This window comes from Podarcis raffonei, chromosome 2 (assembly GCF_027172205.1).
Source record: "Podarcis raffonei isolate rPodRaf1 chromosome 2, rPodRaf1.pri, whole genome shotgun sequence".
Classification (NCBI taxonomy): domain Eukaryota; kingdom Metazoa; phylum Chordata; class Lepidosauria; order Squamata; family Lacertidae; genus Podarcis; species Podarcis raffonei.
In genome coordinates, this window is record NC_070603.1 from 10581967 (window position 1) to 10598172 (window position 16206).

Below are 16206 nucleotides of genomic sequence, written 5' to 3' on the forward strand. Positions count from 1 at the left end.
CAGCTGAGTTTACATTGTGTTCTATTATTTATTCTGCAACATTTCAATTGTGACACTGATTTAAAGCAGCTGCAACATTTTGGAGTTTCCTTTTCCAATCATCATCAACAAGAACATCATTTTGATTGGATCCAAAGTGAACTGCTGTTTGAATGCCCTCACCAGCCTGGGAATGATATACCTCAGTGCAGTTTCCCATTGTGTCCTTGTGCTGCTTGATTCATACTTTTGCCTTGATTGGATGAAACTGGATGGGGATTGGAGCTATATATGTTAAAGGGAAGATAATTTGAGCAATTAATGATAAGAGACAAACTTTTTCCTGCAGTTCAGCCTCCTTCTCACCATTCTCAGCTGTTGCCAGGTCTGCTGAACAGTACAAGGGCAGGGAAAGTTTTGAGTTTTTCCTCCCCATCTCATGGGTCTGATGGAAACTTGCCTCCATATATGCTCCTATATCAGCATAGGAAAAAGCTTGATAGCAGTAAGTGGTCAAGCACCATGGGACTTGCAGATTTAACAGCTGGGGAAGGTTACCCAGACAGGAGGAAAGAAAGACTTGGAGACAAATGTCTTCCTGGCCTGCAAAGAGACTGCTGCAGGAGTAGGCCTCAAATCCTTCAGCTGAACCATATTTTGGCCTCTGCAACCTTTCCTTGCCTGTCTTCTAGTGATACAAGAGCAGGCCTCAAACTTTTCAGTTTGCGCCATCTCTTCCTGGCTACATGAAACGTGAGTCCTCTTCTGTCAGGTGGCAGTGGGTAAGTAGGTCACTGCTCCTGGATCCTAATTTTTTTTTTAAAAAAAATATTAATTAATTATTATAATTTATATACAGTGGTACCTCGGGTTCTGCTAACCCAGAAATAGTGCTTCAGGTTAAGAACTTTGCTTCAGGATAAGAACAGAAATCGGGCTCTGGCGGTGCAGCGGCAGCGGGAGGCCCCATTAGCTAAAGTGGTGCTTCAGGTTAAGCACAGTTTCAGGTTAAGAACGGACCTCCGGAACAAATTAAGTACTTAACCCGAGGTACCACTGTACTGCCCTATACCCAGAGGTCTCAGGGCAGTTCACAGAATAAAACCAAGATATAAAACCACAAAATACCTAATAAAAATAAAAACAGAAACCCAGTACCACCCCCCCACCCACAAAAAAATATTTTAAAAGGGCATAGGATGTAAATCAACCAAATGCCTGGTTAAAGAGGAACGTTTTTGCCTGGCGCCTAAAGGTATATAATAAAGGCGTATAATGATCCTCTTAGCGTCTCTGCGTAGTACCTGCAATAAGGCTCTGAATGTGTGTTAGGCCAAGAACATATGATAAGGGGCCTCACTCCCTGGTTCCTAAGCAAGCTGTGTTTTAGATGCTACATACTTGATACTCATACTACATACTTGATACTCATTTCAACTGGGAGTTTCATTTGTGGTTGTGATTGCTTAATAATAATAATAATAATAATAATAATAATTTATTTATACCCCACCCATCTGGCTGAGTTTCCCCAGCCACTCTGGGCGGTTCCCAATCAAGTGTTAAAAACAGGGCTGCCTTCAGAAGTCTTAAGAAAAACCTTAGTGGATTGCACTCTGAATTGCAAAATATGTGCTTTTGTGGGAGAGAGAGGGAAGGGAAGGTTTAAAACTGTCCTTGTAACCCGTGTGGTTCTGCTGACTGGGGAACAGTTGAGAGAGGTGAATAGGGAACTGAATTGCATAAGAGCTTGATATTTATCTGTACTGTAGTTCCCTTTCCTGCTGTTTGACTGATCCATGGACCAGTATGTTGTAGGCCACATTAGGTTAGGCAATGGGCAACAATTAGCCCAAGGACTGTAAACTGCAGACTCAGGCAAGGAAAGGCATGCTAATTACAGACTATGCATACTGACAAGATAATGTTCCTATTGCTCAATGCAGCCAACCTTTGCAGATTTCCCCACAGCCTGTTGGGAGTTTTATATCTATATCCAGAATTGTGCACAAGCACATTGTCCATGAGGCCTGGTGAACGTGCACAATAACCAGTTGTAGTGCACGTTAACCACTCACAAGTGTGTGTGAACGCATGATGCGAAGCTGGAATCACACGGTGTAGGACAGACCCAGCGTGACTGCCATTTAAAAGGTAAAGGGACCCCTGACCATTAGGTCCAGTTGTGGCCGACTCTGGGGTTGCGGCGCTCATCTCGCTTTATTGGCCGATGGAGCCGGCGTACAGCTTCATGGTCATGTGGCCAGCAGGACTAAGCCACTTCTGGCGAACCAGAGCAGCACACGGAAACGCCATTTACCTTCCCGCCTGAGTGGTACCTATTTATCTACTTGCACTTTGACGTGCTTTCGAACTGCTAGGTGGGCAGGAGCTGGGACCGAGCAACGGGAGCTCACCCCGTCGCAGGGATTCAGACCGCCGACCTTCTGATCGGCAAGTCCTAGGCTCTGTGATTTAACCCACAGGGCCACCCGCGTCCCAACCGCCATTTAAGCATGGTTAAATTCCTTGCCTTTAAAGAACCAGTCAATAAGCTACAAATGTAGAAATGGTTTCAATAGGAAGCTTGCACCAAAGGATTTTAGATAGAACAGCAGATTGAGAGCTCCTCCAGACAACCCATTGATTCACCATTCATGCTGTTCTGCTTTTTTGTGGGGGGTGTTTACATATCACCTTATTAGTCATTTGTCATCCCACACTCGTCAGTGCATTTCGCTGTTGCTTTTCAGCCCACTCTCTCAAGCTACAAAGACTTAAAAGGGGACGTTTGCCAGGGGCCTTAAAGCTAGAGAAATTGTTTGACGGCCCAAGGATAGGTTTTCTTGAGAGACAAAGCCAGAATACTACCACCACACCTGTACCTGTTAGAAGAGATGGGGAGAGGAAACAGACAGTGGCTAAGGAAGCACTAGGAGGGATGGTCCAACATCCCCTCCCGCTAACTGCAAAAGGAAACTAGGTGTCACCTGGCTTTGGATATAGTTCAGAAACAAGGCTTCATTGCAGCAAGAGAAGGAGGCATCTCACAAACAATAATAAAAGGAGTCTATTAAACATTTTTATTTTTTACTGGAAAAGAGGTTCTACTTTCCAGCCCCTCCCACACTTAACAATCACTCTAAAAACTCTGTGCTGGTTTGGGGTAAGAGCGGGTCATTATCCAGTGTGGCAGCCATGTTGGCATGTAGCTCAGAGGGATAAAAAACAGCTTGGCATCCCAGCCGGCTGAATAGCGAGTACGGGGGTACACAGATGTCAGAGCGTGCTCCATGCAGTCGGTAACCAGAGAGAGGTTGGGATTGCAGTCTTTTTGCATCTTAATGGTTGAATCAAGCACTATTGGAACAAGAGAAAGAGGCCAGAAGCTGGTCAATCACCTTTGAATACCATTAGTGTGGACTAATTCCATCACAACCCTATGCTTACACACACTCCTTCCTCCGGAATACAAATTGCCCAGTCCCTGTTCACGCCATACACCCACAGCTAAGCTATCAAATACAGATTAGCACATCTAGAAGCCTATTTGTTAAGCAGAATCAAATTCAAGACAACAGGAAGGTAGTACTCACTATGATTTAAGTAAGGCTCCCCATATGCTTTCTTGGTCTCCTCTGGGACCTGCTTCCAGAGGCTTTGGAAGTTGTCTGACAATATCTTCTCATTTGTGATAGCCGTTCGAAAGTAGCCTGGTTCTATTATACAGACCTTCACTCCAAAGGCGTCAAGCTCAAGCCTGGAGAAGGGAGAAGGGAAGGAATAGTTGCCTTCTGTACCAGTAACCCATGGGATAGAGATGTGAAGAGGATAATAACATGATACAGTAAATATAGGAAAGCCCTTTTAGATCAGGCAAATGGTCCTGCACCCTGTTTTCCCAACAGTGGCCAGTGAATTTCATCTGAGGACGGCACACAGCAACTCCTGTCACTAGTTTGGCAGATACACTGATGATGACCCCTTTTGACAGTTCTTTTGGCTACACAGCGATCACTCTGGGAGAACGGAACTCACTATCGTTATATAGGACGATTAAGAAAACAACTACTTTAGAAGGCAAAGGAAAGGGCTATTGACAAGATCATGGGAGAAGTGGCTTTATTCTGAATGAGATTATTGCGCCATCTAACTTAATATTGTCTGTGCTGACTGGTAGCAGCATGCCAAGGGGAAGGAGTGCTCAAATGCATGCATGCCTGGTTCACAACAGTAGTTGCATGTGCCCAGGTCAAAAAAAGATTGAAGGGGCTTTTTTAAATACTCCCTGACTTGTCCTCACCAGACTCTCCCATCAGACCTGGGAGGGCTGTGCAAAAGCCTGCTTTTCACACATGCCAGAAAGTGGTGGAGACCAGGAATCAAGCAAAAACTGTAGACTGGTTGCGTGGCGAGTTCCCGCCCCCCACCAGGATAAATAAAGACACGAGACACCATAATTTAAGGTTAATTGGGCGAATTAGGCCACAACTTTATTGAATTTCAGGAATGAGAGGCATTGGCTTAGGCATTGGTCCTAACGACTATCCGGCTCCAGCCCATTTGCTGGAGACACGGGGAAGGGTTAACCTTATATCGGGGGAGTCTCCTGCCAAGGCACGTCGACTAGGAGCTCCCCCGGGTCACCGCTCTGGGGCGTGCCTTTGGCCCTCACCTCCATAGGCTTCGGACAGGGCCACGCCCCCCGGAGTCCTTTAACGGACCACCCTTCGGTCGCTGGGGGGAGGTGATGGCGTTCCTCCCCCCCCACACATCCTCTTAACCCCTTCTTACCAATGCCTACCGCCAATGCCAAGAAGTTGTGACGAGTTGCTACGAGGTAGGCGAAAAACCAAAAGGCCAGAAATCGCCAATTGGGAAAAATTCCTACCATGCCCCTTGCGGCGACAGACCGAAGTCCATAGCAAAGTCAAAGACCTACCTAAGCCTAGTTAAAGGGAGGGAGGGTGGGAAAACGTGGGGGTGAGCCGGCGAAAAGAGGGTGAGCCCCCTCCGTGCCGGCCCTAAATAGGGTAGGCCATGCCCCCCCAGCCAGCCAGCTGATTGGCTGGCTAGGGGGGGCAGACCCGACTGGGATTCCCCTGCTCTCGCGGGGGCTGCGACCAGCCCCCGCTCATGTGGGGTGGGCGTGAAGCCCGCAACCCCACCTCCTGGGCAGGCCGGAAGTGGCTTTGCGTGGCGAGTTCCCGCCCCCCACCAGGATAAATAAAGACACGAGACACCATAATTTAAGGTTAATTGGGCGAATTAGGCCACAACTTTATTGAATTTCAGGAATGAGAGGCATTGGCTTAGGCATTGGTCCTAACGACTATCCGGCTCCAGCCCATTTGCTGGAGACACGGGGAAGGGTTAACCTTATATCGGGGGAGTCTCCTGCCAAGGCACGTCGACTAGGAGCTCCCCCGGGTCACCGCTCTGGGGCGTGCCTTTGGCCCTCACCTCCATAGGCTTCGGACAGGGCCACGCCCCCCGGAGTCCTTTAACGGACCACCCTTCGGTCGCTGGGGGGAGGTGATGGCGTTCCTCCCCCCCCCCACATCCTCTTAACCCCTTCTTACCAATGCCTACCGCCACACGAGCAATCGCTCGCCGCCAATACTCTCATGCCTGAAACCAATCCCCTACCCCCTTTGCTATATCAGTCAGCCACATGTCATTTCCCGCATCTGAAAGATGCACGCCATCAAGCCAAATATCATTTCCCGCATCCGAAAGATGCACGCCATCAAGCCGGTAGAGGGCCTCACAGTTGCCCGGGTGGTCAATGACCCACCCACCCAGGGCTGCCACTCTACGCACCACCGCCCGATCCAAGGCTTTCCTAGCCCTATTACGGCTATCGGGCACCTGCTCTCTCTCCAAACCCGGCTTTCCATCAACAAGCCCCCAAGAATGGTGATGTTTGGATAAGAGGCCTTAAGTTCCTCAAAGTCACTAAAGATATGCCACATCAAGTCGACTACCTTTCTGTAAGCTAAATCCTTTTCGCCAAAGTGGATAACTAAAGCATCTGGGGGTCCCTCCGCTGCCGCTCTAGCCCTAATCGCGGGCAACATTTCGGCCCAGCGCATTCCCCTCCGATAGCTCCAAGATATATTGATGTAGTTAAGGTGCGGCCCGAGACCGGAATTGATGGCGCGGGCCCTGGCCCAATGCACAATGCTGTGCCCGATTATCCAGATGTGCGCCCTCATAGCTCCTGCACCCTAGGTCCCCGTTAACAGCTTGGTTTCTATCCCAGTGGACGGTGCAGGGCCTATAATCCAATTATGCACAACGTCACCTGAAAGCAAAAGAAGGTAACAAAGCCAGGTCAGGTATACTGTGAACAGTCACAAGGTCTTACGTATATATCCCTTAAATGCATCAGACTTCCACTGCCCCCAAGTCCTTTATCCTTTCAGCTGCGAGTCCCAAATGCCAGTGCTGTGGTGGCGGCCCCAATCCTAAAGGAGATAGCCGCGAATTCAGCTGAGGATAAACCGCAGGCAGCAATCTCCCTTCGCATAACGCGCGTGGACTGATGCTGCGCAAGGCGGGAGCCAACCAAATGCATAAGGAATGGACCTGAGATGGTTGTTCTCACGTACATGAAATGTTTAGTGTCCTTTACTGCTGATCGGCTTTGGAACATTGGACATGCAGGACTAAATTGGATCTGAACAAGGTCAGGTCTCTCAAACTAACCCTGGGCAGCGGATTCTGGTTGGCCCTTACAAACCACTTCGCCAATGCGCATAGTGCCAAAGGCAATGGACTATGCAGCTGAAAATAACTGGGCCTTGTCCTCGGACCAACAGATACTTCTCATTTTATTTTATTTTTTATTATTTTAATTTTATTTAATTATTTATTTTGGAATTGGCATAGAATGTCATAAGGGCCTTCTACCATCACTTTTAGGAGGCTGCAGCCTGCGCCAGCCCTACAATAATACAATAATAATAATAATAATTTATTATTTGTACCCCGCCCATCTGGCTGGGCCTCCCCAGCCACTCTGGGCGGCTTCCATAGAAACCAAAAATACCCTAAAATATCACACATTAAAAAACTTCCCTGAACAGCAGCCCTACAGTGCCCCTCACACTAAGAAGTCCACACCAGGGGCCGCCTACTGGATGTTTAAGAGTCTTTGCTGCACGACCCAGCACCCTCCAATGTACCAAGTATTGCAGAGCTTCAGCCTTGGTAGGAGGTGTGTCAAGCCTAGGATTTCCTAATTTGCCTCGAGGTGTGTCAAGCCTAGCATTTATTCATTCATTTATTATTTATTTATTATTTATTTATTTATTTATTTATTTGTAAGATCTAAGCGTGGACGGGGCTCCTGAAGCTAATACTCCCTTCAGGACATCAGGTTCCCAAGGCTCCAAAGGTGCTCCCGGAATGGCTGTGGCAATTTGCTGCGCCTGGGCATCCGTGATGTCATTGTTAACCCTAGAGGTAAATTTGGTAGAGAAATAGATGTTTAATTCTAAGCACAAAAGGACAAAGGTCCGGGGCAGATCTGCCACTCTAGGAGAGTGCGATAATTGCTTTGACAGGACACTGACAATCGTTTGATTGTCGGCCCAGAAGCACACCTGGTGATTCCTGAACTCTTCAGCCCGCAAATGCCACTGTACTTTTCCATGAACTTTAACCCAACCTTCAGGTCCGACTTGACCACTTTAGAGAGGCGCACTCGGTGTTGCGGGGCGCGCAGTCCCGCTGACAGCTTAGCCAATCGCCCAAAAAAGGGGCGGCCAGGGGACACTACCCGGCATGCTCAGTAAAAGAAAGGGAGCTTTTTCTGTGAAGCTACAGCATATTGCATGAGGTGCCCTGCCGCTAAGAACAAAGGCAACAAAGAAGCAAGGCAGGAAAGCTCCAGGCAAGGCAGATAAGATCTCGGACAAACAGGAACAGCTGATATGCTGGAAAGAAACGTGGGGGTGAGCCGGCGAAAAGAGGGTGAGCCCCCTCCGTGCCGGCCCTAAATAGGGTAGGCCATGCCCCCCCAGCCAGCCAGCTGATTGGCTGGCTAGGGGGGGCAGACCCGACTGGGATTCCCCTGCTCTCGCGGGGGCTGCGACCAGCCCCCGCTCATGTGGGGTGGGCGTGAAGCCCGCAACCCCACCTCCTGGGCAGGCCGGAAGTGGCTCTAGCAAGCCAAGACTGTAGGCCCCGTTTTTGCCCCAGACAGAGGCTCATTTGTCTTATTAAGCCAAGATTTGATCATCTGAAGGCAACCATTGTGAAAACAGGCTAGTTTGCTCCTCTGCAAGTACCAGATCTGTTGAGTTCCACAAACACTGAGTGACGGAAGCTGAATTCTGCAAACGTCGTATGTCAGTTCCGGTTTTTGTTTTTTTAAAAAACATTTTCTGGCACAGGCTGGTTTGCACAATGTCACCCCCCCCCCCAAGCAGAAAATGTCTCCTTGGACTAACAAGGAGTTGCAGCCAATGCTACGAGAAAATACATCAACCTGCAGCAGTTACCTGAGGCTGTCAGAGAAAGCCTCCACCCCATATTTCGATAGACAGTAGCCACCACCGAACAAGGATATCCTCCCCATTATGCTGGCAACATTGACAATCCTCCCTCTGGCTCTTCTTATCAAAGGTAACATGTGGATGGTTACATCAACCACGCCAAGCAAGTTTATGTCTATGATCTTCTTGAAGTCCTCCTTCGTCAGCCACTCATTGGGGGCAGTTGGGACTGAAATGCCAGCATTGTTCACCAATCCCCAAAGGCCTGAAGGGGGCAAAAAAGAAACAGGAGATCAGGTACAGAACAGAGCCCCATCCATACGGACACACCTCCTGAGCACCTTCTCTTACTCTCTGCAAAGCACAACCTGACCAATACAGACTCTGAATACAAAGCAGAGGTGGGTTCGTCCACACCATACATTTAAAAGCACACGTAAAACACAGAGAATTGTGGGAACTGTAGTTCTCCTGCACAACTCACAGCACCCTTAGCAAACTGTAGCGCCCAGGATTCTTTGGGGGAAATCCATGGGTTTCAAATGTATGGTGTAGGTGTCACCCTGAAGAGAATCCACTGTCTCCATGGGTGCCGCCATGCTGGTGACTCCAGGTTTATAGTAGGATTGAGAAGATGAAGATTCAAACCATTAGGGTCACTGGATGGTCTAGTTATCATCTCTCAACCTAAACCACAGCTGGTGACCCTCCGGCCTGCTTGCCTAACAAGCCCTGTTCCAAACTGACCCGCAAGGCCCTTTTACCAAAGCCCCACCCACCCAACATCATGTAACACATCATTTCTGACAGAAAGGCATCACACTTCAAAGGAAGGATCAGGTCTACATGCAAAGAAAACATCTTAGCCATCCTTTCCAGGCCCAGCTTTAATTAAAGCTGGGATTGCAGAGGATGACTCTCCATTTGAAACTGCAAGCTGCAGCTGCAAAAGGAGAATCTTAAGCTGCTTTCTCTGCCCAAAGCGGTGCTTGAATTCAGCACTGAGTTCATCCATTCATTTTAATAACATATATACTGCTTAATATAATAAAATCGCTATAAACGGTTCACTCAATTTAGAAATCACAAGCAAAAAGTCAGTACATGGTATCAAAATAAAATAAGAATCCAGTAAAACATTGAGCAAAACTTTAAAACAGAAATACTGAAATTACATCTGTGGGCTGTTAGAATGCTACGAAGAAAATACATAGTGAGCCATGTTCAAACCCTAAACAATGGTTAATTATACTGGCCATTGAATGGCCATTGAATGGTTAATCTTTACTGGCCATTGAAACAAGCCAACATGGGATCATTTCAAACAAATCATAGTTAAGATTGCCTCTGACCAACACACCTGAGATAAATTTCCAACAAGTTTTTTTCCTTTTGAGGTGAGGGGACCAGCACATCCAGCTTGGGGAGGGTCCCAAGGGATAGTTAGAGAAGGCTGGAAGTCCAACTTTGGCCCCCAGGCCCAAGATTCTCCACCCCTGATTTAGAGCTGTTTTCTGGCAGCACTAATGATTGGGCCATAGAGGTTGAGCTAGCCTGTGAAGGCACAGTAAGGAATTGGGGTGAGGGGAGCACATCTATCACATTGCTCAACAAGTGCAGACTGCCAGGTGTGTGGCATTATAGATAAGAGAGATGGCTTTGGACCTGGAAGAGTGAGGTTAAAAAACAACCACAGAGACCCTGGTCAGACGGGCAAATCTTGGGCCACAGTCACCATCTCCCAGCCTAATCCACCCCGCAAGGATGATAACACTTTCCAGAAACAACACCAAATTATGCTGCTGCAGATTCAGAGCGCCTTGCCCTAACCTTTGTCTCCCACAATGCCTTTTGCCCATTTTGCTGCTCGGGCCACGCTTTCCGTTTGGGTCACGTCCAAGAGCGTGGTCTGCAGCCGTTCCGATGTGGCTTCCTTCAGCTTCTCTGCCCCCTGCTGCGTGAGGCAAGCTGCCAGGACACGGATTCCCCGAGCGTCCAGTTTCCTGGCCAACAAGTTTCCAAACCCGGAATCACAGCCAGTGATGAAAACATACTTCTCCGTCAGGTTGCCCAAGATTTGCTGCTCACGGTACCGTCGGAAAAGGAAATAAAGACCCAGCAGAGCTGCCACATAGAGCCACATGGCCAAAGACTGCTGCAGCTGGAAAGGAAGAAGGTGGTTTATCAAATATTGGCTTATTGTAGGCAGTGGTGGTAGTAGGGGAAACATAGGAAGCCATCTTATACGGAGTCAGACCACTGGGTCCATCTAGGTCAGTATTGTCTGCACTGACTGGCAGAGGCTTTCCAGGATTTTGGACAGGCTTCATTTCCCAAGCTATATGTTTTACCACGGGACGCGGGTGGCGCTGTGGGTTAAACCACAAGGCCTAGGACTTGCTGATCAGAAGGTCGGCAGTTCGAATCCCCGCAACGGGGTGAGCTCCTGTTGCTCAGTCCCTGCTCCTGCCAACCTAGCAATTCGAAAGCACACCACTGCAAGTAGATAAATAGGTACCGCTCTGGCGGGAAGGTAAACGGCGTTTCCGTGCGCTGCTCTGGTTTGCCAGAAGCGGCTTAGTCAAGCTGGCCACATGACCCGGAAGCTGTACACCGGCTCCCTCAGCCAATAAAGCGAGATGAGCGCCACAATCCCAGAGTCGGTCACGACTGGACCTAATGGTCAGGGGTCCCTTTACTATGGTTTACCACTGCTCTGTGGCTCTTCCTCATCTCTCAAAGAGCTGGCGTAGGAGACAGATCTACAGATGCAAAACCCTCAGGCTGAATCTTCCCCCTGCCCTGAACTCGCTAGGGCTGGGCGCTATATTAATATATCATCCAAAACCGGTTTGAAGCTATCATGTTATCGGTTTCATAATTTTTGACCTGGCAATATATTGTGAATCATGATGCGTGTGTGATATGCAAAACTCACGATGCCGGAAAAACCATGAAGCCAGCCAATACGTAGCTCCATCCTTATTTCAGACCTCGTGAGGTATCAGCATACAGTCGTACCTTGGTTTTCGAACAGAATGCGTTCTAGGAGTCCGTTTGAATTCCGGAACTGTTCAAAACCCAAAACACGGCTTCCGGTAGGCTTCAGGAGCGCCCTGCAGCCAATCGGAAGCCGCACCGGACATTTGGCTTCCAAAAATTGTTTGAAAACTGTAACACTCACTTCCAGTTTTCGATCATTTGGGAGCCGAATTGTACGAGTTCCAAGGTACAACTGTAGTACTGTATTGCACTTAATAGTACACAATCAGGGCTTTTTTTTTCTAGAAAAGGAGGGGGAAGCACACATCCAAAGTTGTTTTATAGGGGAGGACCTTTTTTTTTTTAAAAAAAAGCTTTTCTTCTTCACTCGTTTGTCCCACCGATGCAGCAAAAATACAATCTGCTGCTTATGCCACCAATCTCTGCCGCGTTGCCCCAATCGCTGTGCCACTCACTTCCTCTGCCACGAGCGCCATGCCAGGGAATAGCACTGCAACGCTACAGAGATGCAGGAACTCAGTTCTGGTGAGTTCCGGCTGAAAAAAGCCTCGCTTGCAATACAGTGGTACCTGGGGGTACATATGCTTCAGGTTACAGACTCTGCTAACCCAGAAATAGTACCTCGGGTTAAGAACTTTGCTTCAGGATGAGAACAGAAATCGTGCTCCGGCGGCACGTAGGCAGCAGGAGGCGCCATTAGCTAAAGTGGTGCTTCAGGTTAAGAACAGTTTCAGGTTAAGAACGGACCTCCGGAACGAATTAAGTACTTAACCCGAGGTACTACGTATTTAGCTGGTGAGATATGCTATCGCCTAGCCCTAGAATTTGTTAGGTAAAATTTGGTCAGCCACTTTCATCATCTGATATGCTAACACATACTATTTACAGGTTTTTTGTAAGGATTTCAAAATGTGACCTACCTTTCTTGCAAGGAGATCAAGGCAGCATAACTGGTTCTTCTCCTCACCTGCATAATTTAAATCTCACAATGACTTTAAGAGGTTGAGAGACAATTGATTGGCCCAAGGCCACTTTAAAGCTATGTGGCAAAGTCAGTAATTGAACCCTGATCACCCTCAGCCCTACTCTGACAAGTCTGACAACTACATTATGCCAGCTCAAAAGCTTTGTTTGCCTGTTACTGGCCAAGCAGAGCAAGGGCTGTTTCAAAGACACAGTTCTCCATTTGAAATGCAAAGCAACAACTCTGCCAAAGCACTTTCCCCCAATTAGGTCAGGGATAGTACTGTGAGCTAGTTCAAGAATGCTAGTTCAAATATTTACCAGTGGCAACCAAATAGCATGTCTTTCCATCTCATAATGGAACACTGTTTTTCGTAGTAGCAATCACTCCTTGCTCCTTGAAATTTATCCTATATATCTCTACGCAAGTCTCATTAAGCTCTCAGAATGCTTCCAGATTGTAGCTATTTTGTGAATGGATTGCTTCTGGATAACCTGTTTATTGAGCATTTGTCCTCATTTGTTTGCAGGGAGGTGAAATGATAGCAGCTGTTTCTTGAGAGTTCATTCAGATTGAGAAGGTCCTACATGTCTCACAAAGGACACGGGTGGTGCTGTGGGTTAAACCACAGAGCCTAGGACTTGCCAATCAGAAGGTCGGCGGTTCGAATCCTCGTGACGGGGTGACCTCCCGTTGCTCAGTCCCTGCTCCTGCCAACCTAGCAGTTCGAAAGCACGTCAAAGTGCAAGTAGATAAATAGGTACCGCTCCAGGGGGAAGGTAAACGGCGTTTCCGTGCGCTGCTCTGGTTCGCCTGAAGCGGCTTAGTCATGCTGGCCACATGACCTGGAAGCTGTACACCGGCTCCCTCGGCCAATAAAGCGAGATGAGCGCCGCAACCCCAGAGTTGGTCATGACTGGACCTAATGGTCAGGGGTCCCTTTACCTTTACATGTCTCACATCGGCAGTGGGTGCACCCTTTTTTTACTCTGTACCCTCCTTGCTTGCTTCTCTGATGTGGGCAGGAAGAGGGACCCACTGGTTGCCATGCTGGCTAGTGGCGCAGTCCCACTGCCCTTCACTGGGAGCAAGTCCCAGCTCCTGCTGGCTGAAGCTGTACCTGGCAATCTCAACCTATTCAAGTCTCCTCCTCTTAGCAAATCCTCTTTCCTTGAACCCTAGCCTCTCCATTTCATTTCATCTTATGTTGGGCCTTTTATATTCTCGCCCTGTCCATCTCCCTCTCTGTGCTTGTGTAAAACATGCTTTTCTCAACAGCATTCTAGGACTACCCTGTAGTGCAGAGAACTGTGAGTTGCACCTTGCAACACAATCCTATCCATATCTACTCAGGCGTAAGTCCTATTCCTTGAGTATAAGCCCTATTGAGCTCAGTGAATTGTGCCTAGGGTTCCACTGTCAAACGGGTATCTTGCACTTTCGCAACTACAGTCATATCTTGGGTTGAAGTTGCTTCAGGTTGAGCGCTTTCGGGTTGTGCTCCGCGTTACTTCCGGGTTTCACCGCTCACGCATGCGCAGACAGTAAAAATGACGTCACGCGCATGCGTGGAACGGCGAATCGTGACCCGCACACACACAGATGTGGGTTGCGTTCGCGTCAGGATGCGAACAGGACTCTGGAACGGATCCCGTTCACATCCTGAGGTACCACTGTACTTGAAAGATGAGTCACTTAAAGGCCATTTCTGGGGTGGCATGGTTGGAAGGAAGAACGCTTCAGGAAAAGGGTTTGGGGCAGGTGGAGGGCCAGGGAAACCAGTCAGGCAATCTGAATCAGAGATCCCCACTTCCTCTCTGCCCACTGGCATGGTCAGATGAGAGGCACACACAGAGAAAGTTTAAGCTGGTAAAGTGTACACACCTTCAGTCTTAATTTCTCTCATTAGGTTGTTGTGAAGGTAAAACAAATGCAATTATTCTGAAAGGAGGCCTCTTGTGGTACAGTGACGTGAAACTGTTTCCCCAGCTCCCTCAGTCCCCCAGAGATGTTTCTGTTAGTGTACAACCTTGGCTAGAGACAAATTGGGCGTGGCTTTGGACTCCAATCTGTGTGAAGCTGGTTCCAGAAGCAATGCCTCAGACAGTGGTGGTTTGTAATAAAATACTGGATATGTATGCATTTACTGTTGGTAGAGGTAAAGGTTCTTGAAGCTACAAACATGAGTCTGACCAAACTGCGGGAGGCAGTGGAAGACAGGAGTGCCTGGCGTGCTCTGGTCCATGGCACTACTAGGTCCAGTCGCGGACGACTCCGGGGTTGCGGTGCTCATCTCGCTCTATAGGCTGAGGGAGCCGACGTACAGCTTCCGGGTCATGTGGCCAGCATGATTAAGCAGCTTCTGGCAAACCAGAGCAGCGCACGGAAACGCCGTTTACCTTCCCGCCGGAGCGGTACCTATTTATCTACTTGCACCTTGACGTGCTTTTGAACTGCTAGGTGGGCAGGAGCTCGGACTTAGCAACGGGAGCTCACCCCGTCACGGGGATTTGAACCACCGACTTTCCGATCAGCAAGCCCTAGGTTCTGTGGTTTAGACCACAGCGCCACCCAGTATTAAACGGGTGAAAAACCCAGCAAACGCAGCAAGTATAAACATCTTTGTAAACACACCCTTGACCTATACGACTGACTAGCAGATTAGATTTCAGAAGGTCCATAGTTCAGCAACAAGTACAGGGCTACTGCACCCATAAAAACACCTGGAAGCCACTTTATGTGTGTACACTTTACCTTTAAATCACATTCCCCCCCCCCAAGAAAAAAATTTTGGCACCCTGTAGTTCACCTGGCACAGAGTTGCCATTCCCCGGAAGCAGTGCTTTCCAAACTTGGGTCTCCAGCTGTTTTGGGACTACTATTCCCATCATCCCTGACCACTAGTCATGCTAGCTAGGGATGATGGGAGTTGTAGTTCAAAAAAAAAGAGACCAGGTTTGGAAAGCACTGCCAAGAACCCTTAGCAAAACTGCAATAACTCTTTGGGGGGAAAGCATGCGCTTTAAAGGTCTAATGTGTACACAGCCCGAACAGCAGAGCTGCAACCCTTCGGCTGCGATCCTATACGTACTCGCGAACCTTGCAAGCAAGCCCAGTGTGAACTCAGTTCAGGGGCGAGTAGATGCCAATCGCGGCAGCAACTGTTTCGAGGTCGGCCCGAGCAACTTCCCAGTGAATTGACGGCCTCGCCGATTCACCGTCTTGCACTTGCCTGCTCTCGAGACTTCGTCGGGGGGCACTGCGCTCTGCCTCCTCCCTGCCCCTAGAACCCTTTTGCAAACTCCACCGCGACGTTGCAAACAAGTACCTTGGAGCGCTTCCCGAAAAGCAGCTCGCGGCAACTCGCAGCTCTTACCCGCTGTTCCTCCGCTGAGCACTTGTAGAAATCCAGGACTCTTTGCAGTCAAAACGGATTTATGGGGAGGCAAGCGCAGCCAAGGTCCGCCCATTTCTAGCCCGGGGAGAAAAACAAGAGAGGGAGGAGAGTGGGAAGGGGTTTTGTAAGTTTTATGCTGGAGTCAGCCTGGCTGCAATGGGTGAAGTTTCGTTTGAGCAAACGTGCGTGAGGTCATCGTGCCGTTAAGATAAGTGGGGAGGGATTTCTGCCAAAAAAAACACGGAGGCCGTAACATATGTGGGTGAAACTGTTGCGACTTTTGTGGCTGATCCCAAGCTGCTAAGCAAAACATGTGCCAAAGAATGCTCCAACTACCGCACAGTTGCACTCATTTCACA

At 48.6% G+C, this 16206-nt stretch overlaps 1 protein-coding gene across 2 annotated transcripts; it reads right to left on the reverse strand.

Moving 5' to 3' along the window:
- Window positions 1-3039: 3039 nt before the first annotated feature.
- Window positions 3040-15980, reverse strand: LOC128406186 (retinol dehydrogenase 16-like). Of its 2 annotated transcripts, none has more exons than XM_053373286.1 (5): window positions 15827-15980; window positions 10314-10644; window positions 8490-8748; window positions 3576-3739; window positions 3040-3339 (listed from the first exon to the last, which is right to left on the reverse strand). In XM_053373286.1, the coding sequence occupies exons 2-5, from the start codon at window positions 10624-10626 to the stop codon at window positions 3122-3124; spliced, it is 954 nt and encodes a 317-aa protein (XP_053229261.1). In that variant the 5' UTR covers window positions 10627-10644; window positions 15827-15980; the 3' UTR covers window positions 3040-3121. The 2 variants fall into 2 exon arrangements, with proteins under 2 accessions (XP_053229261.1, XP_053229252.1); XM_053373277.1 differs by having other exon boundaries at window positions 15779-15978.
- Window positions 15981-16206: the final 226 nt, after the last annotated feature.

Coding starts and splice junctions, on each gene's coding strand:
- LOC128406186 (XM_053373286.1), bottom strand. CDS start 10,626: ATGTGGCTCTATGTGGCAGCTCTGCTGGGTCTTTATTTCCTTTTCCGA. Junction 8,749..10,313: donor AGGCATTGTGGGAGACAAAG/GTTAGGGCAAGG, acceptor TGCCCCCTTCAG/GCCTTTGGGGATTGGTGAAC. Junction 3,340..3,575: donor GGAGCCTTACTTAAATCATA/GTGAGTACTACC, acceptor TTGTTCCAATAG/TGCTTGATTCAACCATTAAG.